This window comes from Zeus faber, assembly GCF_960531495.2.
Source record: "Zeus faber genome assembly, chromosome: 10".
In the NCBI taxonomy this organism is placed as follows: domain Eukaryota; kingdom Metazoa; phylum Chordata; class Actinopteri; order Zeiformes; family Zeidae; genus Zeus; species Zeus faber.
Window position 1 is genome coordinate 23,511,862 of NC_137199.1, and position 26,902 is coordinate 23,538,763.

Genomic DNA, 26,902 nt, shown 5'->3' on the forward strand with positions numbered 1-26,902 from the left:
CATGAATAATAATAATAATAATAATAATAATAGTAATATGTTTATGATTATTACTATTAATCATAATAATTAACCACTACTGATATAATTATTGTTATTAATAATAATAATAATAATAATAATAATAATAATAATTATTATTATTATTATTGTTATTAATAACAATAATAATATTATAAACAAAAAACCTTAATACAGTACATATTACGCAAATGGTTTAGAGAACGTGCACGGGCCATTCCTATTGACACGCGCCAGGCCCAGACCGGATGTTTTCCGTTAGTAAAATATCCGGCGCCTCGGGGGTTAATGGGCTCACGCTCACGCGCCACTTGCCAGGTTCATGCGGCAAACTTCGAAAGAAAATTTAGGGAGTAGCAGCAGGAGGAACAGCAGCAGGAGGAACAGCAGAAGCAGGAGGGACAGCAGGAGGAGGAACAGCAGCTGGAGGAACAGCAGGAGGAGGAACAGCAGAAGCAGGAGGGACAGCAGGAGGAGGAACAGCAGCTGGAGGAACAGCAGGAGGAGGAACAGCAGAAGCAGGAGGAACAGCAGCAGGAGGAACAGCAGGAGGAGGAACAGCAGCAGGAGGAACAGCAGGAGGAGGAACAGCAGAAGCAGGAGGAACAGCAGGAGGAGGAACAGCAGAAGCAGGGGGAACAGCAGCAGGAAAAACGGCAGAAGCAGGAACAGCAGAAGCAGGAGGAACAGCAGGAGGAGGAACAGCAGAAGCAGGAACAGCAGAAGCAGGAGGAACAGCAGGAGGATGAACAGCAGAAGCAGGGGGAACAGCAGAAGCAGGAGGAACAGCAGCAGGAGAAACAGCAGCAGGAGAAACAGCAGCAGCAGGAGAAACAGCAGAAGCAGCAGGAACAGCAGAAGCAGGAACAGCAGCAGCAGGAGGAACAGCAGGAGGAGGAACAGCAGGAGGAGGAACAGCAGCAGGAGAAACAGCAGAAGCAGGAGGAACAGCAGCAGGAGGAACAGCAGCAGGAGAAACAGCAGCAGCAGGAACAGCAGAAGCAGGAGGCACAGCAGGAGGAGGAACAGCAGCAGCAGGAGGAACAGCAGCAGCAGCAGGAACAGCAGCAGCAGGAGTCAAGATTCAAGGTTATTTTTGTCACATACAAATATACTGTACATATATGTAGTGAAATGTCATGACACCCGGTGATTACGCACAATAAGCTCTATAAGCTCTAAAAAATACGAAAAATACTAAAACGTCGCAAGAGGAGCAGCAGCAGCAGCAGCAGCAAGAAGAACATCAGCAGCAGGAACAGCAGTCGTGGTGCCTTCCAGCGTAGACAAAACAAACTTCACGGGAAAAGCGTGTAGCGCCAGTTTAAAACACCGGAAACGGAACCCTGAATGGCATTCATCGGTTCCACGCTGTATCTAGGATGGTGTGCCTCCGGTGTGATGGTGCTTTCTATGGTCTGTCTGACTCTTCCGCCATTCTCCCGTCAGAACTTGGTTCAATATGAGAATGGAATAGTTGTCATTTGAGATGAACATTATCCATAATATTTAAACATCCGGTTGGGGTAACCAAACAATTCACGTTGAGTCCAGACGGTTAGGTCTGTATCAACACTGATGTGGTTCGACTTGACTAAAACTTTTGCATACTCCACCGGGGGCTGATGGTGGGCTATTGACTTTACGACACTGGGCACCACTTGCAGTTTAACCGAACAATGAATCACCAATTCGCCTTTTATGCTTTGCATACTTAACTCAAATAAGATTAGGGAACAATAGGAGCGCTCCAGTTGGGGGGCCTTTGGGGGCGACCGGCGCGCAGTGTACCGGTTGGGGCTGCAACATCTGCCCTGGTGGGCCGCTTGCCTGCCCCCGCAATTAAAGCAACTGTTCCGCTCCGCTCACCCAAGGTGTCCCACCCATGCTTTCAAGACGCTGGGGGAAGTCTGCGCCCTTTTCTGCTCCTCTCACAAAAAGGGGATTTCCATTATTAGGCCATACCTTCAGGGGAGAAGTGTGTGCGCAATTCATCACCATTGTTTTGTGGTCTGCTTTCATGTTTAACCCTTTATCACGTTATCTTGGAAAACTTTCAGAACATCTGTCAGAAATTAGGGAGGTAAAATAAAACCATGTAATCACAAACAATGAATAAAAGATTTATTTAATACAACAAAAAATGTTTTGTTTTTTTGCAATCTCTAGCACTGCTATCAATAAATCACAAGCTACAGGTTAATCCTGCCCTATATGCAAAGAGGGTTCCCTCCCCTCCAAAATGTCTGCTAGAGTCCTTGCAGCGCCATCATCTGCTCAAACTTTGCCAGCGGTTCTGCCCTGAGCTCTCTGGTACTCCTGCTGTAGACTGGATAAAACTTCCCGGTGCTGTTCAGATTTATTTTCCATGTCTTTCAACAGTGTCTCATACCGTTGACTGTAAAGAGAGAAGAAAAAGAAACAATTTAAAACAGCTTAAACCACATAATTAAATGCTTCCGAAATAGTTTGATCATTGGCTTGGATAATTTTCTTTGGCAGTCCCTGCTGAGTCTGAATGTATGGACGAGAGGGCAGCTGCACGGTGAACCCTCCGAATAAACCGCAACACTTCAGTCCCATCGACCCTCATCAAGCGCTCCATGTCTTCTTATACTTGCAATGTATTTTGTATTTTTTAATCCTGCATCTCAACCCAACACCAGTAACTTCTCAGATGATATATCTGATTTCTGAGAAAGCTCCAAGTATCAAGTATTATGAAAGATATTTTTACTGGACAGTATAATCTCAGACCATTAGTTTAGAGTCATTTAAACATAACTGACAGATATAACTTTTTTTCATAAATTAAGACAAGTAACTGGAACATCAAGTTGGTCTTCTTTAATAACCGCATGCTTGACATGGTTGGATATTCTCAATATCTGACTGATATCAGGGTCAATATCATTCCATCTGTGACTCAAAAGATGGGCATCACAGTGTTGTTCAAAGTAAATGTATTATGGCAGTGGTTCCCAAACTGGGGGGTGCTCCCCCTAGGGGGGGCCGGAGTTATAACAGGAAATTTGCCCCTTTCCCACTGCACCAAAACACCCGCTTACATCCGGCATTTGTCACCAGTGGGAAAGGAAAAACCCGGGTCTCAGACCCGGGTCAAGTGACCCTGCAATAGACACAGGTTGCTCTGATGTGAACATGACACCCGAGTCAACCCGCTTTTGGCCACTTTACCGGCCCGATTCTAAGCGCATTGATATTCCGGACGCTGGCGCATAGATAGACAGGAATATATGTATCATTTCAGATCCCATTTAGAATCCAAAATCAGAAGTTGTTTTAACGTTTTTTTTCCCCCCGCGTGGGGGATGATGAAAAGTTGTGAGGGTGGCGATCACACCGTGGGGACCACAGCGGGAAACCCACTCTCCCTGCCGCCGGGCCCCCACTCCCCAGCCGCACTCGAGCACCGGCAGCATGGAGTATCCGTCAGTTGGTGCTCCATGCTGCTGCTGCTGTAGTATTGGGTCGTTCATGAACGATCCAATTCTTTGGAACGGCCCAAAATACTTTTTTCCTCAAGTTTTTGAGTTTTATGTCATCTGTATAAGTTGCTGTCTCCTCTACTGTTTTGTTCCCAATCACACAGGGAACCTTAACACGCCCCTTTTACGGTGGTCATGATGTCAAACCTGACGCACCAGGAAAAAAATAAAAAATAAAATAAAATAAAAACTGCATTTCACCTGGCAATGAGAAAGGCGCCAATAGCCTATTTTATGCGGGTTTAAACTCCGGTCAACCCACTAATTTTGGTGTGAAAAGGGAATTACTGTCATCTTGCATTTTTGAAAATAATTTTGAAACGCAGTGAAGCTAAATATAAACAAGTACATGGGGGATGGGAATCACCGGGGATCAACTTGGGTGATAACTGTCGCATAAGCATGAGATTGCTGGACTAAATATAGTTCTTGCTGAGAAAACGTTCAGTTTGTGCTTTTGTTTTATTTTTTAATTCCCAGGGACTTGGTGAACTTGCCATTTTTGTGCAGAAAGGCAATCTTGAGAAAATCTGTTGAAAGCAATAAATGCTGTTACACAGTAAAATTTTAGAAAATGGATGCTGTAGCATCACTTTTAATGCTTCCACTCTAAAAATGACTTCTTTATTTTGGGTTTTTTCAGTAATATGTTACAAACTGAAGCTGCAGTTGTGTTAATTACGATGAATTTATTTGGGGTTTCAAATAAATTCTATAGGAGGTTGCAAGCAAAGGACATGTTAGAGTGTGTTTATGTGGGAACATGCAGGTGTTCTTTTAATCTACAAAAGCAAAAAAGGGTTTGGGAACCACTGTATTATGGGATTGTGTGGATTATTTTTCTTATCTTTCTTCATCTCATATAAACAGCATATAAACAGAACACATTATGTGCTGCTCACTGGCAAACCTTTGTTCAGCCACTTCATTAGCACTGACCCGTGTATCTCATAAGAATCTCTATCCACCTTTACAAACGTATTCTTTTTTTTTTTAAATAAATAAATATTCCTAGAGGAGGTGACTGATATAAAGTTGGTACAACTAGTTTTTGTAATTCACTTTGGCCACAAGTGTCTACTCTGCTAATGATGTAATGTGACTAATGAAAGTGAATTTCCTTCTGGGGATTAACAAAGTTTTATCTTATCTAATAAGTGCGCATGTTGCCAGTTTCAACTTTGTTTTCCCTGCAAATTGTTTTACTTAACCCATTTGCCACAAAGGAACACTGTACAACATCTCCAATTGATCGACAAGAATACAAATTGTGGGCACAAAGAATGTTCAATTCCTTAAGAACAATGAAAAAAAGATCTTAAAGATAGAGCAGTTCTGAGAATGTGTATATAGATATATCTATTCAGCAAACATCTCTACTACCCTTCTACATTGGTAGGCTATATATATATATATACATACACATATATATATATATATATATATATATATATACATACACATATAGATACACACATATATACAGATACACACACACACACACACACACACACACACACACACACACACACACTTTTTTGAGAGTATTTGATCCAGTATTCATATATATTTATATATAACTGTGCTCACATCTCTCCGTTGATGTACTCTAGCCTTTTTGCGACGGTGGCTTTTGCCTCATCCGGGTCTTGCTTCACAAGAACTGGGCCAATAAGTTTATACACTACGTTTGAACTGTCCAGCAGGTCCAGCTCCTGAAAGAAACCAATTCATGTTCACATTATGAGCACCGCAAGTGAGGATGTTGACTGTGACATGTGTAACACTGACAACGCTTCACAAAAGGACTCCATACCTCTTTGACTATGTTGTTTTCCGTCATCTGAGCCTCCAGCCTCTGTCTGGCGGTCATGCTCTTACTCATATCTGCAGGAGCACAATAGTGTTCGGGAATTACAGAGAAACGGAAGGAACACTGCGTCACAATTCACAAATACACACACACACACACACACATATATATATGTATATAAAATACCAATGGGAAAATATTAACAAATGCTGTTTATCGTGTACAACTTGAAAACCCTTGAACACGCATTTGGACGATAAAACACGAATACAAATGCAAAGGTACATTGTAGTATCTATGCATATTTTTCCATTTGTATTTTCTTTAATAAATATATTTGTGAATTTTGACAAAGAATTCCTAGCACAGGCAGGTCTAAACGCTGACATTATAAGAGCCGTAGCTTAATAAACGGACAAACTTGACAGTGTGCGGCCATGGATGGAGTGTGGCCAGCTAGCCTGACTCGAGGCACATGCATTGAGTTGGAATATACCTTTCTGCATCTGCTGGTATTTCTCTACCTCCGATTGTAATTTCTTCTGAAGGGCTTCTGCCATATTTATTTAAATTGTTCTGGGTGCAGTTGGCGGAGCAATCAGTCAAATCCAAAACGGCTACCAAAACGAGGCAGCGACAGCGTTCTCTCAGCGCAATCGGAAGTGGGAGTGGCGCACCCGGATGTAGCGTGAGGATTCTAAATAAAAGGCTCTCGCCATTCTTAAAATAATAATAATAATAATAATAATAATAATAATACATTTAAAGAAAATATGACCACACAATAAAATGAAGTTGGCGTGGTGTCAAGCCTCGAAATTAAAGCCGCTCGTCATTCTTAAAATAATAATGATACATTTTTATAGAACAAAACGACACTATCATTAGCCGGAAGTGTGAGTGTCGCACCCGGATATTATCGCTTCAAACTAAAAGCCACCCGTCATTCTTAAATTAATAATAAATGCTAATACAATAAGACCACACGGCAAAGTAAAATACAGTATTAGTGAAAATGTACACCTTGATTTAAAAATTAGGTAATTCCTCCGGTTTGTGACGGTAACTTTTTACATGTAAACCACTGAGAAATACAGCAGCGTTGCGCTTGCCTACGTCATCTTTGAGCGACGGGGAGCTCAGCGCTTACTGCTTCTAATGGAAGATGGCTTCTTCGTTTTGGAAAGGTGTTGTCGGTGTCGGTCTCTTCGCCCTGGCTCACGCAGCTTTCTCAGCGGCACAACGTAAGTCCGAGGGGCCCGATATTTAACGCCACACCGCGGCGGTCGTTCATTCGCCGTACGGTGTATTGCTGCGGCGTGCGTTTTGTTATTTAGGCAGCCGTGCTACGGAGGCCTCGCCGGGTGACGGCTGAACCTGCTAGCTTAGCTTAGTTTAGCTTAGCTTAGCTTAAATTCAATTGCCTTGCTACCGGGCAGATTGCATAAACCCCGATGGAAATGAATCAGGCGTTCGTGTTTGGTACTTCCTGTACCCTAAGAAATAAGCAAAACAGTTCATCAAACTCATTTTCTACATGACATGACTGTATTCATGGTTTTTTTTCCCCCCCTCCAGACCGGTCCTACATGCGTCTCACAGAGAAAGAGAATGAAACGCTACCGATAGATGTAGGTGATACTTCAGCGTCCAATCTGTGCTGATTTAAAACCACCCTCCATACATTGATTTTTCTTTATTAATTCCTCTTTGTTTTTGCAGATTGTTCTACAGACGTTATTATCATTTGTTGTGACTTGCTATGGTATTGTCCATATCGCCGGAGAGTTCAAAGACATGGACGCCTCTTCAGAGTTAAAAAACAAGTAAGATTGATTCATCATCTCATCTTATATTATATTATTTAACATTGTTGAGCCCCTTTTGTTGTACTTGTGTCTGACTACTATAATTCACCAACCCATACCAAGTCAAATTCCTCATACATTAAAATGTATTATTGTTATGTTACGACTATAAGTACATTTAAAAGGGGGATTTGTCCTGGTAATAGTCAGTGCATTGTAACGTGAACTGAAGGATACCATTAAACAGAATACTTATCAGTGTTGAAAAAAAACAAACATATATATTAGTGCACCATATACATAAAAGGATTCTGATTTTGATCACAACAAATATGACAGGGTTCTTCACCTCTTTCTGACATTTTTAAAGAGTTTATAATTCTATAACAAGGCATTTTCAATGCAACATGGATGAAATACCAAATATCTCTTAAATGCACGGGGGAGGCGGGGTGGACAATTCTCGGATGCTATTACCATGTGTGTGTCCCAAGTTGTTGATGATACGTTTGGCGGTGAACCAACTATCGAAGGCCTGTTTCCTTAGAGGTTTCTTAAATGTGCAATGGTTGAGTTATTCATTTTGTGTTTCAGAACATTTGACACACTGAGGAACCACCCATCTTTCTACCTTTTCAATCACCGAGGACGGATGATATTCCGCACTCAGGAGCAGGAGGCCTCCTCCGTACGCAACCAGCAGGCCCTTCCAAACCCCTTACGACTACGCAAGCTGGAACATTTGCAATGAGACTGGCCTTCACTGCCCTTATGTCATTCTCTCTGTACAAATGAGTTTTTGGTTATGTGGAAGGGCAAAGTGAACATTCATGGTTTCCTTCTTAATTTGGTCTTGTACATAAACTAATATACTGTTGGACCATGCATCTCTCTATAGAAGTTGTCATCACCTTATTTAACTTTGATTGTGCCAACTGTTCTGTTTTTCAGGCAGATTTGTTCGTAGAATCAATCATAACTATTTTAGAGTCTTAATATTTGGAGACATCAGCCACTGTTTTTCTGTCTCTTTCGAGCAGAATTGAGATTCTTTTTTTTTTATTTTTATTATTATTATTATTGTGCGAGGGGCAAAATGTCTCATTAACTGCACGTCCATTTTGAGCCAGTGCGATCTAATTCGTCAACAGAAATGAATAGTTAGAACCAAGGGACCCCTGAGGTGCGCTGAGAGAATTCCTCTTATCATTCATCAACACTTAGTCTAATCAGAATTTCTGTACGCAATAACGATTTGGTTCATTGTGTTGTAGAGACTCAAACCCAGGCAAGCGAGACGACTGAAACCGAGAAGCGGTGTCACAACAAGTCTAATGATACTGTGAACACAAAATTGGAAAGTAATGGTCATTTTGTTTGTACATTTTGTTTTTCCTTCATTGACAATTTAAGATTCAGGTTACTTTAATAAAATCATACTGATTTTACAAATGTGTGGCGACTTTTTTTCATGCTCTTAGATGTCATCTATTTCTAAATTTTAATATAAAATCCAGCCGCTTGTTATTATCCTCTCTTATGAAACATATTGCCAAAGGCAGCACTTCATTGTGACTATATTTGATGGCTAAGGGCGATAAGATGGCAGGGTGCTGTAGGTAGGTTTTTTGATTCATTTTGAACTTGAAAGACAGGTTGTAATATGCCTTTCGCTCTCAGAGGCTGGATTTTTGGATTAATTTATTTTTGTAGTTACCGGTTTCTTTTTCTCATAGTCTTGTTTTCCATAATAAAACGACAGTCACAATGTATATTTGCATATTTTGCTTATAATAAATCGTTATCTAGCTAAAATTCGACGTAGTTATTGATTTCAATGATGGTTCAATAGAATTACAGTGATGTGTTGAGAAGCATGATTGTAAATCAAAAAAATACTATTTTAAACATCGGTGACTGAGCTACGCTCCATTCCTTTGGTCGTATACGCCCCCTTGTGGACAAAACAACGAAGTGCAGCTGAACAGCTGCTGAAAGTGCATTTCGCTTTAATGGCACAAATATCTGAGATAAAGGGAATATATTCGGGTATGCTCATGTTCTCGTATGTTCCAAGTGTCTGTGCAGGTCTGTTGTTTAAGATACAAGATACATAATTTTTTTGGGCTGTAAAGCCAAATTACATCTTAATTATTGCACTATATGACAATACACAACAATGGACACAGCACTCATGTAATTCACGTAATCAGTCTTTTCAACTGGTTTATTTTTTGTTTTATTAAAAAAGTTAAGCTTCATAAAATCTTTCATTATATATAATAGCTTAGAAAATGGGCTTTATACAACTTTTGTTTCAAAATATTATTTATACTCTGAAATGAACTTCACAAAAATATTCTATATTCCTTATCAACATTTAAAAAAAAAAAGATACGTGTGTGTGTCTGGGCGCGTGGTATTGTTCGTCTCATCACCTCATGTAAAATGCAGCAGAACAGAGTATACCAGCTGTGGAAGTTCCACAGCAGGTGACTGTCAACTGGGCTGAGGCAGATGGGAGGATATCGTGGACCACAGTTGGACTGTATCAATGGAGTGACTGTGCCGCTGCATGTGGACAACGTGGTGTTGGCAGGAGTAAAGCGGTGGCTTCGGCACGGACCCGTCCTCTCGAGATGGACCCCGACAGCTGGCTCCCCTTACAGTGTGTTCAACTTTTACCAAACAAGCCTATTATTGCTCCGTTGGCAGGGCAGATACGTCGACATTGGCTCAACAAACTAGCGAGTACAAATTTGACTAAACTAATTCCATAGAGTGCATAATAAGCCTGCTTCTAATTTTCGGTGGTGTTGTTCTGCCACCCAGTCAAGGACATTCCAATGAGGTAGAGCAGATTTGTCATGTGAGCCAAAAACTCTTTGTCAGTGCACGATAGAGCCTCACACAAAGTGTACTTACAGCCTGACGATAACACTAAAACTTCAGACCAGCTGAACATAGGTCCTTTTTGTTTTGCTTTTAATATTAATAGCAGCTGTCTCGCAGCGCCGATCCTGGTCGAATCCTGTTGGAAGTAACAGGCTTCACATGATTAAATCCTGCCTCTCCTGCTTGCTGTGCAGATCGCCTTCACTATGGAGTGTATATGAATGGATGTGCAGAAACAGACGCACGCCATATGCAAGACAATGGCTGCGGTGGCTACGAGGAGGATTATCTTCTCTTCACTTATCCTCAGCGGATCCGCCCCAGACCCCCCTCCCCCAGTCAAACCCCTTAACCTCCACCTCCGGCAGGAAGTGACGTAAGAGGACGAGGGGCAGCGGGAAGAGGCATCCGTTCGGACAAAAAAAAGGATGCTCCTCGCGCCTCTCTCGGATGGTGTTTGCTCGTGGGGATCCCGCTGCGCTCTTCACTCGGTGCCGTGGTTGTTGTGGAGCGGCTGCCTCTGCTCCATCTCCAGCAGGAGCGTCTCCAGCTGCTGGATCAAGACGCGCTTCTTAAACCTTGTAAATTTCGAACCAATGAAACCCGGGAAAAGAAAAAAAACAAAACAGTGATCGCACACGTCCAAAAAGCCCTCCACAAACCCCCAAAATAGACCAAATTAGCTTATTTCATCTGGTTTAAAATTGTGAAATAAGACAGAGAGCAGTGGTAAGTGGCGGGACTGAAAGTCTGAACCAACCTCAACCGAGAAAACTCTTTGTTAATGACGGAGGGGCTCTTACCTGACAGCCTCTTTGATGGCGTGATGAATGAAGTACTTTTGGACGTCGACCGGTCCTTTCACTTCCTCCAGTAGTCTGAATATTGACGCAAAGTCTGAGTAAAAGCACAGGGATCCAGCAAAGAACGATAAATATAAACACACAAAGACCACGCGACACCGACGCGGCGGCCATGTTTCTCGGAGCTCTGCACTCCACTGATACTCACTCCGTCCAGGCTTCCTGACTTCTTTAATGACCCGTGTCCGCAGCTCTGCCTGGCTGCCGTCCAGCGGGGGTATTATTATTGTTTCCAGCTCCGTTGGGTCGGCTCCAGCGGCCTCCAGATCCCCGTCATGGGTCGGCGGACTCAGCTCCTCACAGCTCCGCTCTCCCTCCGCCGCCTGCTCGTCCGGGGCGTCGTCCTCGTTGAGCTTCTCCTCTGTTGCGCAGATATCTTCGCCCTTGTCCGCCGTGGCCGGTTCTTCCCTCTCGCCTGGGGTGGGAGAGGCCGGGCGCACCGCCTCCGCGTCTGCCTTGCTGGGCCAGGCGTCCCCCGACTCGGGTCCCGGACCCCCTTCGCCGTTACTCTCAGGGACCGCCACGCCATTGCCCTCTGCCCCTGTAGGAGGAAGAGGAACGTTGTTGTTTTTTGTTGTTTGTCTTTTTATTCACGTTGTGGCCAGGGCGCACAGTCCTTCCTCCCCGAGTTATGTTTGATTCCTACCTTTGAGCAGTGGGCTGAGCTTCGCAGGAATCTGTGGCCCTAGACCCCCCGCCGCAGCCCCCGCCGCAGCCCCCGCCGCAGCCCCCGCCGCAGCCCCCGCCGCAGCCCCCGCCAGAGCCCCCGCCAGAGCCCCCGCCAGAGCCCCCGCCGCGGCCTTGGCCGCCACGTGGTTGGTGAGGAGCGGTGGCGTCTGGGGCCGTCGCAACAAGGGCGAGGAGCAGCGCCGCCTCTTGGGCGCAGAGCCCAAGCTGGAATCACCCGAATTCACCCTTTTCTTGTTCTGAGGACCCGCGACAAACTCGTCCGCCTCGTCAATCATCATCCCCTGAGACAGAATGAGGAAGGGTGTGAGGAGAGTGCATTGAATGAAGACGTGGTCACCAGGAGCCGTGTCCGTGCTTGTTTGTAGTAATGACACGTAACGTACCTTCTTGTCTTGTTTGAAGGGATTACCGAAAGTGTGTAAGCGTTTGGGTTGGTCGGGGTCGAGCTCTCTCAGTAGCGAGGGCATCATCTTTAGGTATTCCTGATAATTCCCCATCTGAGCGACTGGGATGCTGTGCAAATAGTCTGAGAATACATTTCACACGAGGCATACGTTTTACATACAATTTTAAATAAATGACGACAAAGCAAATCTCATTAATATATGGGAAATCTGCACGTTTTCCAAAATAAAAATGTTTACAAGACTTATTTCATGGTATTCAAAAAATGTCATAATGGTAGTTCTGTCTGAAAACCCATCGAGAAAATAATGTTTATTATTATTATTATTATCCTTATTATTATTATCATCATCATCATCGTTATTATTATTATTATTATTATTATTATTACCATTATTATTATCATTATCATTATCATTATTATTATAAAGAATTTGCTCCCAGGCTATGCATTCCATTCATAAGACAGCAGATGTTACAAAGTCGTAAGGTTTTGCTTCATTGCTTTCGGGACCGCCTTGGCTAATCCACGTCTATTTAATGGAATCTTTTTCTGGAAAATGGCCTCTGAACAACTTGGCAATCTACCTTCGTCTTGACCTCGTATCAGTTTCTGCGTTGTCCGCAACAAATTGGAGCGCATTCGTGTGAGCTGATCCAAGAGGTTCCACCTCGGGATGTCATAGGCGTTTCTGTAGGCCTGGGGCTTCAGATCCTGCGGAGAGGAGGTGGGTGCAAGAGGATTACCACCGTCACCCACCGGACTCTAAATATATCACAACACACGGGGACTCCTCGCGCCGTGGCGGTCTACCTTGTTGAGCAGGGCGATCTGGAATCCTGCAAACTCCTTGAAGTTGACGTCGGCCAGGCGCAGGGGCACCTCCCCCGTGATTCCCTGCAGGAGCTGTTTGAAGTCACGGTGATGGGCCAGAGATAAGGGGCTGGAGTGGTTCTTCACCTTTATCCCCGTCTCCTGGGGAACTTTCTTTCCAACAGATACTATCAGACGGTCTGATTCGATCTTTGCCTGTGCGTCAACAAAAAGGGAAAAGAGAGAGTTGAGCGTTTTTCACGGTCAAAATTCAGATCGATTTCGCCTCTTGATGAATAATGTGGGTTTTGGTTTTTGTTTTTTTTTCAAAATACAGATACTTATTCCCCACATTCAACATTTCTCCTCCTCCCATCATGAATTGCATGATTTATTTTTCAGCTATTTAGCTCCGCATTGTGACCTTAATCATGGTTGAATTATAGAGATGCTGCTGGATTGTGTCAACTATAAATCGGAAGGATACACATTCCATAAACTGAACACTCTTCGCGAGAGACAAACTTCATTTTGAGTGAGGAATCTAGTGTAACATGTTGTTGAAGCACAGCACACTACCTCATCCAATGCTTTGGTTTAAGTTCAATTCTAAGTAACATGGGGGATGGAAACAGTTCTAGTGGAACATATTTTGAACAAACCATGTCATTTTTTTGAGGGTTTTCAGACTCTTTTCGACAAATCTGATCTTTTGGCTACAGACAGTGAGTGCTAACGTAAGAGACGAGAGACAGGAAGGCGTGAGCATAACCCCTCCTCCCCAAGAGTGAAGGCATTCTACTGTAGCCTACACAATTGCAAAAAGTAGTTCTCAATAAAATATGATATTACTGTTATACAAAACATGTTCAAAACGTTTTACATTTTTGAAAAGGAAATTTAAACACCCTGGGAGAATGGAATTTGAGCCTTTTTCTGGTGATGAAAACCTCCATAATACACGACTCAAGATAAATCCTGGACGCAAGCTGGAGTACGACAAACGATGGGCATGGAGTCTCCGGAAATCAAACATTTTCTCAAACTCCAGACTGTTGAATGCACCAAAATGTTTGTGGCGGACAGCGATCACACTCAGTTAGTTCGTCCGGCCGGGTGAACGAAGCCTCACCTGCTGGCTGAGTTTCTTCAGATAGGAGATGACACTATAACTTAGGCCGCAGTCCATGTTGTCCGAAATGAGGTTGGGTGCGCCCATCATCCTCAACGCCTTCTTCAGGGGCTGTCAAAAAAGACAAAGAAGCGTAAAACAAGACGTGCAAAACAGTTCACATAAATTAAGTACTGAATAAGGTCAAGGAGTAAGGTACTGAGGTCTGGTTATTACCAAGAGGTAGTAAGGAGGCATTGTCTTCAGGTAGATCTCAAAGGCCTGTCGCCACTTCAGGTTTGGTTTCAGTTTGTGCACTTTGAAGAAGTCATCTGAGGGGAGATTTAATTGGGGCTCAAAACATTATGAGCAGGGCAAAAATAAAAAAATAAAAAAAAATATTATTATTATTATTATTATTTTTTTTTTATATAAATAAATAAATAAAATAAAATAATAATAAAATAAAAATAATAGTAAATAAAAAAACGCGTCGAGATGCAAAACGCATGCATCTCTTAAGATACAACGCCATGCTGACTTCATCTATCGTTTGCATACAGATCTATTCTTCTCCTTCTGGGACACCGGCTCCTATTTACGATTACGATTACAAAAAAATAAAAAATAAATAAAAAATAAAAAATCCATAGGTCCACAGGGAACAAGTTTTGGTTTTAAAATCCCAGATTTAAAGCGGAGACATGCATCGGAAAGCTTTCCTGCTGATGTGGGTCCGTACCGAGGAGAGGGAGGAGGACCGGGTAGTTGTAAGGCATGACGAAGAGGTTGACACAGGTGAGCGTGGTGCTGGCTTTCAGGTACCCAAAAGGCTGACCCAGGTCGCCGTGTTTCCCACTGCCGCTGATAAACACCTGGCGAAGCAAAACCAACCGGGGTTAGACCGTCCCGACAGCAGACGCGGGCGCGTTATAGATTCCGTCGGTTTAAAAGTTCGACGCAACTTTTTAAGCAGAGGTCTCTTTAAGAGCTTTCGGGCAAAGCTCTTAAAGCAGGCCTTCGAAAGCCCGGATGCAGCCTGGGTTCGTTCGTCGTCCGGGACAAACCCTCCCGGCAACGCGCCCGACGGCGAAAAGCAAACAGCGTGTAGGGATGTGCAAGCGTCTCTCTCTCTCTCTCTCTCTCTCTCTCTCTCTCTCTCTCTCTCTCTCTCTCTGAGTGATTGGAGGCGTGAGCGAGCGGAGCGTGTGAGCGTTTGGTAGAGTGAGTGACTTTCTAACTTTTTCTATCAATTGCATGTTTATAATTATTTGTTGGTGACGGGTTCAGTTTTTTGTTGGTTGTAGGGTGTGCGCACAGCGGGTGGGGGGTGGTGGTGGTGGTGGTGGTGCGGGTCCGCAACCATGTCGGACCTCACCAAGCTAACGAGGAAGCACGGCATTAAGTTGCCCGTGGCTTCCTCGGTCTCGGTGGAGGACTGCAGCCTGGCGGTGGGGAAGGCTGTCGGCTACAGCAGCGTTGTGTCCGCAGCGCGGATGAACAGCGCGGTGGTCATTTTCCTGGATGGCGTAGACAAGGTGAACGCGGTGGTGGCGAGCGGCGTTACGGTGAACAAAATGTTTGTTCCCGTCCTGCCTCTCTCCACACCGGCGAGGAGGGTGAATTTGGCGAATGTTCCGCCGTTTATTAAAGATGAGACCCTCACTAAGGAACTGGCGAGGCACGGGAAGGTGGTGTCGCCAGTTAAAAAAGTCCCGTCGGGGTGCAAGTCGCCGCTGCTCAAGCATGTGGTGTCGCACAGGAGACACGTCCTGATGGTGTTGAACAACAGGGATGCGGAGCTAAACGTAGCTTTTAAAATCAGGGCGGATGAGTTTGACTATGTGGTGTTTGTCAACACTGACACCACCAAGTGCTTTGGGTGCGGTGGGGAGGGACACCAGGTCAGGGCATGTCCAGGTAAGAAGGCAGGCGGCGAGACAGGTGAGGGGCAGAAGGGTGGACAGGACAAGGAGGGAGCACAGGAGGGGGCAGGTGAGGGTCAGAAAGGGGAAAAGCAGGCGAAGGTGGGGGCACAGGAGGGAGCAGGTCAGGGTCAGAAAGGGGAAAAGCAGGCGAAGGTGGGGGCACAGGAGGAGGCGGGGGAGGGCCAGAAGGAAGGAGGGGAAAAGCAGGTGAAGGTGGGGGCACAGGGAGAGGCAGGTGAGGGCCAAATGGAGGCAGGGGAAAGACAGGTGGAGGTGGGGGCACAGGAGGGGGCAGGCGAGGGGCAGGGGAAAAAAAAGGACGGGGGGGAGGGGAATGTGGAGCCGCAGGAGGGAACGGGTGGAGGTAGACAGCGCAGCCAGGTGAGCGTGGAGACATGGGGGGAGGCAGGCGAGGGTCTGGAAAAAAGGCAGGTAAGGGTGGGAGGACAGGAGGGGAAGGAGGAGGGTCCGGAAGACAGGCAGGTGGGTGCGGGGGGACAGGAGGGGACTGGTGAGGGAAAGGAAGCTACGGAACAAAGTCAAAGGAGTGCAGGTGACGTAGCTAGGGAGGAGGAGGCACTGGAAGGAAGTGACTTTGAGATGGGGGACGAGGACGATCGGGTGAGAGTCCCCCGGCTCAAAAGAAAGTCCAACAAAATGGCAGGAGACTCTCAGGCGAAGAGAGGGACAGCAAGCCAGGGGAAGGCAAGTCAGGAGGTGGAGCAGGGAGGCTCGGAGTCAGAGTCCTGGATGGAGGAGGACTCTGCTGCAGACAGTGAGGGGCAGGTTTTTCTCGGCGTAAAGAAGAAAAAGGGCAAAAAAAGCTACAGTGTGGGCAAAATAAAAGCGTTTCTGCACAGGACGAAGAATGTGAAAGGGATTAAGGTGGAGGATTTTTTCTCAGACAAGGAGTTGCTGGCGAACGCGGCCCAGCAACAGATGAGGAGTAAGGGGAGAGGAGGGTTCACGGACCAGGAGGTGTACAGGTTAAAGAAAATAGTGCAGAAGATCAGGAAGGAGCTGAACAACGGAGAGGATGGGGAGGAGGTGGAGGTGGGCGCTGCTGTTCGGGCTGTTTCCCTTTTCCGTTGCAATGAGTGACTTTAACATCAGCACGCTGAACGCGAATGGGGCCAGAGACGCAGCTAAGAGGTCTCTGCTGTATGAGCTGATGGAGCAGAAGAGGCTGGATGTGCTGTTGGTGCAGGAGACCCACAGTGACTCTGGCAATGAGGCTGACTGGAAGAGGGAGTGGGGGGGGGAGGTGGTGCTAAGCCACAAGAGCACCACCAGCGGTGGGGTGGCTCTTCTCTTTTCTAAGAGCTTTGCCCCAGCATCCTTTGAGGTGGAGGAGGTGGTGGAGGGCAGACTGATGGTGGTGAGGGCAGCATTTGAGCATCATAAGCTTGTCTTTATAAATGTGTACGCTCCCACCACAGGACCACACAGAGTCACTTTTTTGCAAGTTTTAAATGGGGTTTTAAGCAAAACTCGTACTGAGGAGTTTTTGTTTCTAGGAGGTGACTTTAACTGCACCGAGAACGACCTGTTAGACAGGAACCACTGTGAGCCTCACAGAGCATCGCAGAACGCGATGAGGCTGCTCTCAAGCGAGAACGAGCTAACGGACGTGTGGAGGAGAACCAACGGGGATGAAAGACAGTACACCTGGGTGCACTGCAGAGGCACCTCTTTATCGTTGGCCAGACTAGACCGGTTTTACTGTTTTAAGCACCATTTCAACATTTTTAAGGAATGTAGAATGGTGCCTGTTGGTTTTACCGATCACTCCCTGGTTGTTTGCCGTGTCTTTATCGCCAATGTAAAGCCCAAAAGCGCATATTGGCATTTTAACACCACCCTACTATGTGACTCCAACTTTAAAGATGCTTTTAGGTTTTTTTGGGAAGGTTTTAGAGACAGAAAGCAGGATTTTATTTCCTTAAGACTGTGGTGGGACTATGGGAAGAGGGAGATAGAGCAGCTCTGTCGGCAGTATACTCTCAATGTCACACGGGACATCACCAGATCTATGAGGGATCTGGAGACTGACATTGTGGAGTTACAGGGTGTAGTGGAACCAATCGGGAGTCGAGATCACATTAAGGACCTCAAGTCTAAAAGAGCTGCTCTTGCAGACCTACTAGGCACCAAGGCGCAGGGGGCGCTGGTCCGCTCTCGCTTCCAGAGCGCAGCACTGATGGACGCACCATCTAGTTTCTTTTTTAGCCTGGAGAAGAGCAACGGGCAGAGCAGGTTTATCCACGCCCTGAGATCAGACACAGGACAGGAGCTCAGGAGGCCGGAGGAGATCCGGACGAGAGCCGTGGACTTTTACACAGAGCTGTACAGAAGTGAGTACGAGGAGCAAAAAGAACTGTTTTACTCCTTTTGTGGGAATTTGCCCAGGGTCCCGGAAGATGTCAGTGCGGTGCTGGGGGAACCTCTGACCCTGCAGGATCTTTCCACGGCCCTGCAGAGCATGAAGGGGGGTAAGGCCCCTGGCATCGACGGGATTCCTGCAGAGTTTTACAAAGAGTTCTGGGAGGAGTTACGGGAGGACCTTTTAATGGTTTTTAATGAAGTTTTTAAAGATAAGTTATTGCCAGTCAGCTGCAGGAGGGCAGTCATCACTCTCCTACCCAAGAAAGGAGACCTGCAGGAGATCAAGAACTGGCGTCCTGTGTCCCTTCTGTGCACGGACTATAAAATCCTGTCGAGGGCACTGGCCAACAGGCTGAGGGAGGTGATGGACCTGGTAGTCCATCAGGACCAAACTTACTGTGTGCCTGGTAGGTCCATTCTGGACAATGTGTCCCTAATTCGGGATATTTTGGACGTCTCTAGTTCTCTGGGCATTGAAACTGGGCTCATTTCGCTAGACCAGGAAAAGGCGTTTGACCGGGTTGAGCACCCTTACCTCTGGAAAACTCTGGAGGCTTTTGGCCTCAGCCCTGGTCTGGTAGCCATGATCCAGGTTTTGTACCAGGACATCGAGAGTATACTGAAGATTAATGGAGGGCTGAGCGGCCCTTTTAAAGTGCGTAGAGGGGTGAGACAGGGCTGCCCCCTCTCAGGGATGTTGTACTCTCTGGCCATAGAACCATTGCTGTGTCAATTAAGGACGAACATCGAGGGTGTGTTTCTAAACGGTCTCGAGAGAAGCCACATTCTATCAGCCTATGCGGACGACGTCATTGTCTTAATAAAGAAACAGGACGAAATCAGCAAACTGGAGGGGATCGTCAGGGACTTTGGGCTGCTATCAGCAGCGAAAGTCAACTGGGGCAAAAGCGAAGCGCTGGCTGTGGGCGGATGGAGGGGGGGACTTTTAAAACTGCCAGGAGGCTTACGGTGGCGAAGGGATGGGTTTAAGTATCTGGGAGTGTTTTTAGGGAGCGAAAGTGTGGTGGGGAAGAATTGGGAAGGACTGCTAGGAAAGATACAGGGCAAGCTAAGAAAATGGAGGTGGGCACTGCCACAGCTGTCCTATAGGGGCAGGACGCTCATTATTAACAACCTGGTGGCCTCACAGCTGTGGCACAGAGTGGCCTGTGTCCAACCACCAGACCTGCTAGTTAGGAAGATACAGGCCGAGCTGATAGACTTCTTTTGGGGGCGGAATTTCCACTGGGTCAGGAAGGAAAGGGTCTTTCTGCCTAAAGAGGAAGGGGGGCACGGTGTGGTGGACATCAAAAGCAGAGTGGCAACTTTTAGGTTACAGTTTGTGCAGAAGTTGTTAACGGGGTACTTTAACGTTTGGAAGGACGTGGCGGGCTTGGTCTTAAAGAGGACTGGGAGGATGGGACTTGACCGCTCGTTGTTTTTAATGGACACGAGTCTTCTAAACAAGTCGGGCTTACCCCGTTTTTATCAGGAGCTTTTTAAAGCATGGGGGTTATTTAAGAACAGGAAAAGGGAGGCCGCAGATTCCCTCCACTGGCTCCTGGAGGAGCCGGTGATCGGAGGAGCCAGGCTGGATGTGCAGGACGGGGCCACTCCAGGACTGAGGAGCATCCTGAGGGAGGCGGGGGTCCTGACCCTGAGGCAGGTGGTGGCGGCGGCGGGGAGCGACCTGCAGGACGGCGAGGCCATGGCGGAGCGGCTGGGGGTGAGGTCCACCAGGATCGTACACCTGGTGCTCAAGAGGTGGAGGGAGACGCTCACGGAGGAGGAGCTGGCCCTGCTGAAGGAGTACGGCGAAGGCGCGGAGGAGCCAAACTCGGAGGATCCCTTCCCGGAGATGACCCTGACCCCCAACCTGGAGGGGTCCTCCGGGAAGCTGCTGCACAGGGCACGTTATGCAGAACTGGACCTGCACACAGCCAGCGGGAAGGCTTTTTACAAAGAGTGTGTGGTTGTTTTAAATAGGAAGGGACTGGAGGGGCGGCAGGACACTGTCTGGAGGGGACGGCTCCAGATGGGGGGACAGGAGGAGCCGTGTTGGAGGAGTTTTTACAAAGCTCCCTCCAAGAAAAGGACGGGGGACCTCCAATGGAGGGTCCTACATGGAGCCATAGCTGTCAACAGCTTTGTTTCTGTTTTTAATCCCACGGTCGCAAATGAATGTCCATTCTGCAAACTGCCAGAGTCCGTGTTTCACTGTTTTGCAGAGTGCGACAGACTTTTAGAGCTTTTTAGTCTTTTAAAGGAAAGTTTTAAGCTCTTCAAGGAGGAGTGGTCCAGAAACTGTTTTATTTTTGGGGCCGGATACTACAGGGCCAACGCAGAGAAATGGCGACTGCTTAATTTTCTAGTAGGGGAAGCGAAGATGGCCATCTACCTCACGAGGAGGAACAAACTGAGGGGAAAGGAGAGTGTTTTAGGAAGAGTGTTTGTAGCGTTGGTCAGGGCCAGAGTCTTGATTGATTTTAACTTTCACAGACTGATGAAGAGTCTGGACGTCTTCATCAAACTGTGGTGTTTTAACGACGCCATCTGTTCCCTGGTGGAGGACGACCTGTGCTTCCAGTCTGTTTTTAACGTGTAGGACTCTGTTAGTGAACCAAGTGTGTTTGTTGTATTGTCTGTAACTGTGAACTAGAGAAAATGTTAAAATAAAGATGCTTTAAAAATCAAAAAAAAAATCTCTCTCTCTCTCTCTCTCTCTCTCTCTCTCTCTCTCTCTCTCTCTCTCTCTCTCTCTCTCTCTCTCTCTCTCTCTCTCTCTCTCTCTCTCTCTCTCTCTCTCTCTCTCTCTCTCTCTCTCTCTCTCTCTCTCTCTCTCTCTCTCTCTCTCTCTCTCGTACCTGCCAGCACATGTGCGGAGACTTCCTCTCCAGGACGTACTGTGTGAGCGGCGAGGGCTCCAGTTCGTACTTGTCGAACGGCAGCTTGTCAATCACCATGGGCTCACAGTCCACGCAGGAGAAACGCACCACGGGATGGGAGGAGCGGGGCGGCTGGAGAGGGGAGACGGACGGAAAGTTACCATTTGTGACGAGGACATCAACTCAACAAACAGGGTTTTATTGATCTAAGAATCGTTCCCGGATGGCCGAACCTTCACGGTTTATTTTTGCTGGAGGCCCAACTGTCATTTCACTGTAAATGAATACAATCACTGAGATCACGTCTTTCTTTTCTCCCATTATCTCACCAGTGCTGGAGAATTCTGGTCTGGCCAGAAGGACTCTGGAATGGGCCAGTGGCCAATTGGCACCCCTGTTTTGGGGTTTGGCCGCACATAGATGAGCTTGTGGCAGCTGTGCCAGGGCTGTGTGTTTAAGGACGAGATCGGACGGCTTGATTCCACAGAGCCATCTACAAAACAAACACAGATAATGAGGAAATGTATTTAACCAAGCGACTGCTAACAGATTAAGTGACCTCTGATGCAGCACGGGCAACTAAATACTCTCAATAAACTTTTTAATCTATTGAAATCTATCATGTAGAATGAATAAATAATAGAATTCACTTATAATTATAATTAACTTATATTTTAAACTAAAATCTTCTCAATGCATAATGTCAAGGCCAAGGGACTTATCTTTGTCGCAGGGAGTCATAAAAGTTAAAGAACAAATCCAAAGAAGAACATATTTGATTACTGCAAGACCTCCAAGTGAATGTAAACAGAATTTGCAAAAAAGATAATAAAAAATAAAAAAGGATTTTTTCAAAGTGCATACCTTCCCCCACCGCTGGCGGATCTGGTCCGCTCTTCTCAAAATTGATCACGACACCGCTTTGAACCTTCTGCACCAGGGACTCCAGACACTGGTTCAGCATCCTCTGCGTCCGCACGCAGTACGACCGCCCTGCGAAGCCAAAGGACGTCGAGTTACTGCCAGGAATAAGGCTTCCTCGGGAGCTCAGCCGCGAAGGGGGGGGTCAAAGGTGAGCACCGCACCTCCCGTGACTTCACACATTTGGGTGATGGCGGACTCGTCCGTGGGGACGCTGCCGAGCTGCTCGCTGTCCGGCGTGGATGCTCCCGGCAGCCTCAGCACCAGAGCGAAGAGACGCTGGTCCCACCGGAACGGCTCTTTGGTCAGTTCACTGCCAGACAGCGGAGAGTTGAGGGGCAGGTGGAGCTGGAGGGAAAAAAGGAAGAAAGGAATACCGAAATCTGCTTAGGGTCGCCAGTTTGATGGTAGAGCAGCGGTAACTAAAGTTGTTATTATCCTCACCTCGTCGGGAACGCCGGAACTGTGTGTCAGCTTGTTACCGTCAGTGATGGTGATGATCACCGAGGGCTCCAGGAAGAAGGGGTTACGACCCTGAGGGGTGACAGAAAGGATGTGACTGTTCGCTCCTCCGCCTCCTGGACCCACCCGAAAAAATTCTGCCGCTGTCGACAAACCGCGTAAAAATAACACTGCACGCGTACACGTCCATGAGACCGGAAAAGAGATCAAATGTTGATGGACCGGTTAAGCATAGGTCACGCTCTTTAATACTGTCATTACGGTGACATTTACAGCAACACACTGGGAATAAAGTAATTTTGATCGCGGCACAGTTGCCATAGCAATCAAACCTCTTTTGCGTCACAAACTGGGCGCTGCGATTCCAACATTTGCCTTTCTTGATTTCTAAATCTCTGCACCGAAGGGGTCGACCCCGTTGTCCCACTGGAAGCCACTTTTTCGCAACTCTTCTTAACGTGTCAAAGCATCACTGCCCCCAGGCAACGTACGTGTCAAACTGACTAGGACTGGAGTTGAATCCCACTCCCGAGGGAAAGTAGATAATACCTCCTACCATGAAGGAGTGAGATCTGCGTTTACCGTCCAAATGCAGACAGGGGCTTTCCAATTACCGTGCCGTTCATTGATTCCCGACCTCATCTAGTCCTGAAGAGCGTGATTCATTAACATCGTCCGGTGAGATTTAATTGGTTCAGTGTGATCTCCTTCCAACGGGAACAACATCTCCGGGGCCCTCGGTTTCAAACCACGAAAATAATTCTACGTAAAAAGATGTCTTCACAACACACACCCGTACATAATCAGATTTAAAACACGATTGACGGCGTTGTGGCGCCATGAGGGAAACGAGCACGTGCGTCCGGTACCTGGCCGTAGTTGTCGATGCCTGTGACGAGGCGGTTGAGGTTGAGCAGGTCGAAGGCCGTGCGCAGGGCGTGGCCCAGCGTGGTCAGACCGGACGCCTGCAGGTTTTTCAGCTCCGTCATGAAGGTGGCGTGGTTCTCCTTCCAGCCCGCCTGGAACACACAGTGAAGGAGAGGACGTCTTCACTGACGCTCCGAGACAAAGAAAACTGAGGGGGTGGGGGGGTCGAGGGAGGGGTGGGTCACGGACGTATCCGCACATGTGTTTATTATGATTTTAAGATTCCAGGGCACGCTTTTGATGACTCTCTCATCATTTTTTATTATGGGCAACATTTGAAAAACAAAAATTATTATGAAAAACCCAAGAAATCTCAAGGGTTGGATTGCCTTGGAAACAGTGGATTAGGATCCATTTCGAAAGTGATGTGAAATTTGGTTCTTTTCTGGACTGGGAAGGGCTTTTCATCTTTCAAGACAAAAAAAAGAATAGAGCAACAGTTTTTAACTTTTAGTTCTATATATAAACTAGATGGTCCTTTTTGAGGGCAGAGAGTCTAATTTCTTGTCTGTTCTGGCAGAAGGATCCCTACAGGCAAAGGTGTGTGTGTGTGTGTGTGTGTGTGTGTGTGTGTGTTTGTGTGTGTGTTTTCTTGCACTTTCCTCCAGTGAGGTCAAGTACCTTACTGCTAATGGTAGGAATTACCACACACCTTTTACACGGTTAAGGAAAAAGGTAGGAGGAAAGGAAAATGTGTGTGTGTGTGTGTGTGTATACATACTGTAGGTTTGTATATATACCAAATATTTGTGTAGGTGTGTAGGAATGTTAGTCTTGCAGTCTTACACTCAGTAACTCAAACTACAGAATTCAATATTCTGCTTTCCTCCCTTGTGCATCAACAATTGATTGCATTCCAAGTAAGCAGCGCAACAGAATTCAGCGTAAAATGTCTCCTTATATAAAAAAAAAAAGCAAAGACGGGAGGATGGGTTGGGACAGATTTTAGGAATACAGACATTGCGCTCTGCAGAATGGTGCCGGAGTGTACTCCACCAGAGTGAGGTGGAAACATGTGATTGTGGGCACGATATTTATTGTGAGGGCCAGCAAAGTAAGGCACACGTGAAATCCCACATCACCACCAAACATCAAATGCACAGCTACTAATAATGGAATAAAATACACAAGAGGCCGGAGAACACATTTTACTTTCTGAACGTTGTTTGGTAAAAGACTCGTGGAATCAAATTCAATTTGCTGTACAAGGAAAAAATGTTTGTATATTGAATTAAAGTTAGGTATTTGGCATGGTGGTGAAAAAATAACTCTCTATATACAGATATTACTGTCAACACCATAATATAACACTGGAGGTGTAAGTTCCAGAAATTGCCAAAGCACAATGCGGCACATCATAGAGGACAGTGATGAGGGTACACAAATGCCAAGGGACGATAATAATTTCTTGTTATATCTACTTCTTTCTGGGTGTTTTCTGTTCAAAACTCTTAATAAGGATGGGGCGTTTGCTTTGAAATGGGGGGAATATTTCATGACCTGAAATAAAGACACGTGATGAACAATATGCGATGGGACAAAATGTTGAAGGAAAAATAATGAGGAAAGTTTTACATTTTCCCAGAATATGATCCAGGGCCACTAGGGACAGTCTTAAGGGCCAACAAAAAAAAAAAAAGATATGTAGAATAAATGGCAATAGTTGTAGTGAATGTATAATATACGTAGCAGCGTGGGCGCCATGGCTTCAGAGCTAAAGATTGTGTTTTAGTGGGCACGCAAATGTAGAAAGAGGCATGCCAAGACGTCAATAAATCAATAAATTGTTGCTTTCATCGCTCATGGACTCAAATGATGTCTCAGTATGTATTGCGTTGCTCTACAAATAGTATGTTTATAAAATGGTAATCCATTAAATCATCTGTTTGGGGGGGAGGGGTCCCGGAATTACATTCGAAACAGCATTTTATTTCACCCTGGTTCACCCTGGCTCTAAGATGATCACTTTCTTTTATTGCCTTTTTTTCTTGGTCACTTCCGGGGCTGGTGCCCGACTGTTGCATTCCTGCTGGGAAAGGCGGACCCCGCCACCAACGAGCGAAACAGCACATACCTAACGCAAATACATTCAATAGATGCTCCTTACAGAGTGCTGGATGAATAAATATGGGAAGAATATCAAATATGGGATACACATATATATATATATATATTATATTTTTTTTTTTAAACAAAATAATTTTATGGATTACCACTTTAAGGGAAGGGGGGCGTGCTGGGATAATGTTTTTTTTTTTTTTTTTTTTTTTTTGTTTTTACATCACAAGGACAAATTATCACGTGATTGGAGCTAATCTTATTTTAACGGCGCATAGTTTTACAACCCGTTAAAAAAAAAAAAAAAAAAGAATCGGATCGCGAATCGGCGGGTTCCAACTTTTCCGTCTGGATGGGGCAACGGTTACGCACGGAGGTCACAAGCGTGCGGGCGGATGCGAGGGGGCGGGGCCCAGAGCTATGACGTGCGGGGCTCCGCGCCAATCCCGGGCGCGGGACGCGGAAAAAAACAAAAAAAAAAAAACAAAAAAAAAAAACAAAAAAAAAAACCCCGGCGACGTCACCGCGGATAATAAATCACTCCGCCTCCATCTCAAAGCCCCAGACTCCTCTCCACACAAAAGCAAAATGTCTGCTGGTGTTCGGAGGCAGCGCTGCTCCGGACTGCGGGTGCAATAGCAACACAAAAAAAAAAAAAAGGGGGAGAGAGAGAGAGAGAGAGAGAGAAAAAAAGAGCCGTTTGCGCCGTCGGGGGGGGGGGGGGGGGGGGGGGGGGGAGTACCCGGCCCCCCGACAAACCGGAGGGACAGTAAAGTCTTACCGAAAAAAAAAAAGAGCAACTTCGACTGATGAAATTAAGGCAAAAAAAAAAAAAAAAAAAAAAAAAAAAAAAAAAATTATGTGCCATTTTTGCTGTTTACCTTTACTCCGTACGGTGGATCATCGAATGTAACTAGCATGTACCTGTCGCCTCTACTAGCCGGGTCTCGGGCACGCAGCTGTCAAAAGAAAAAAACCAAATATTACAGATTAATTTCCACCGACCTCTCTCCCAGCGGGACCCTAGGCTGATCACAGCTCAAAGTTGGGGGTAAAATCAATCCTTTACCTTCATAAAGATCTCAACCGCGCCTTTCGCAACGTCCAGATACGTCGTACCCAAATAAGTGCGCTGGTTCATAGACGCGGACGTGTCTAAGAGGAAAAGTAAAATAGGCATTTTTTTTTTAGATGTCGGGTCTCCTCTATATGCTTCCTAAAATACCTACGGTCCACATGTGGCCTATGGCGCGGCTGGGGCGGTCACACATCATGTGTGTAGTATTTTTGTCAGAATCAGACCCCCCCCCAGAAGAGGGTCGCACAGCCAGCCCCTCCGCCGCCGCCCTCTCTATCTGCCTTTCCCCCAAGCACTGCCCGGACCCCGGCGGTGGAAGTTCTGCTCCC

The 26,902-nt window shown here is 46.1% G+C and overlaps 3 protein-coding genes across 3 annotated transcripts; 1 reads left to right on the forward strand and 2 right to left on the reverse strand.

Annotated features, from left to right (window-relative positions):
- Positions 1-2,130: 2,130 nt before the first annotated feature.
- Positions 2,131-5,990, reverse strand: pfdn6 (prefoldin subunit 6). The gene is made up of 4 exons (XM_080008547.1): positions 5,840-5,990; positions 5,347-5,417; positions 5,121-5,245; positions 2,131-2,419 (listed from the first exon to the last, which is right to left on the reverse strand). The coding sequence occupies exons 1-4, from the start codon at positions 5,901-5,903 to the stop codon at positions 2,299-2,301; spliced, it is 381 nt and encodes a 126-aa protein (XP_079864673.1). The 5' UTR covers positions 5,904-5,990; the 3' UTR covers positions 2,131-2,298.
- Positions 5,991-6,474: 484 nt separating this feature from the next.
- Positions 6,475-8,593, forward strand: mmgt1 (membrane magnesium transporter 1). The gene is made up of 4 exons (XM_080008374.1): positions 6,475-6,587; positions 6,922-6,974; positions 7,066-7,169; positions 7,746-8,593. Exons 1-4 carry the CDS (start codon positions 6,509-6,511, stop codon positions 7,900-7,902), a joined length of 393 nt encoding a protein of 130 aa, XP_079864500.1. The 5' UTR covers positions 6,475-6,508; the 3' UTR covers positions 7,903-8,593.
- Positions 8,594-10,393: 1,800 nt separating this feature from the next.
- On the reverse strand, positions 10,394-26,720 carry ints6l (integrator complex subunit 6 like). Its single transcript, XM_080008209.1, has 18 exons — positions 26,565-26,720; positions 26,377-26,454; positions 23,380-23,529; positions 22,493-22,582; positions 22,213-22,396; positions 21,992-22,120; positions 21,457-21,620; positions 21,107-21,259; positions 14,672-14,804; positions 14,167-14,261; positions 13,951-14,061; positions 12,819-13,034; positions 12,593-12,719; positions 11,983-12,125; positions 11,556-11,880; positions 11,058-11,450; positions 10,850-10,943; positions 10,394-10,624 (listed from the first exon to the last, which is right to left on the reverse strand). The coding sequence occupies exons 1-18, from the start codon at positions 26,673-26,675 to the stop codon at positions 10,531-10,533; spliced, it is 2,790 nt and encodes a 929-aa protein (XP_079864335.1). The 5' UTR covers positions 26,676-26,720; the 3' UTR covers positions 10,394-10,530.
- Positions 26,721-26,902: the final 182 nt, after the last annotated feature.

Bases quoted from the DNA above. Each gene is read 5' to 3' on its own strand.
- ints6l (XM_080008209.1), bottom strand. From the start codon at position 26,675: ATGCCTATTTTACTTTTCCTCTTAGACACGTCCGCGTCTATGAACCAG. The intron at 21,621-21,991 runs GTATGCACTTTG...TTTGTTTTGTAG, and splicing joins TCCGCCAGCGGTGGGGGAAG to ATGGCTCTGTGGAATCAAGC. The intron at 14,062-14,166 runs GTAATAACCAGA...CTTTTTTGACAG, and splicing joins TGCCTCCTTACTACCTCTTG to CCCCTGAAGAAGGCGTTGAG.
- mmgt1 (XM_080008374.1), top strand. From the start codon at position 6,509: ATGGCTTCTTCGTTTTGGAAAGGTGTTGTCGGTGTCGGTCTCTTCGCC. The intron at 6,975-7,065 runs GTAGGTGATACT...TTGTTTTTGCAG, and splicing joins ATGAAACGCTACCGATAGAT to ATTGTTCTACAGACGTTATT. The intron at 7,170-7,745 runs GTAAGATTGATT...TTTGTGTTTCAG, and splicing joins TCTTCAGAGTTAAAAAACAA to AACATTTGACACACTGAGGA.
- pfdn6 (XM_080008547.1), bottom strand. From the start codon at position 5,903: ATGGCAGAAGCCCTTCAGAAGAAATTACAATCGGAGGTAGAGAAATAC. The intron at 5,246-5,346 runs GTATGGAGTCCT...GGTTTCTTTCAG, and splicing joins AAAACAACATAGTCAAAGAG to GAGCTGGACCTGCTGGACAG. The intron at 2,420-5,120 runs GTGAGCACAGTT...CTCTCTTTACAG, and splicing joins GAGTACATCAACGGAGAGAT to TCAACGGTATGAGACACTGT.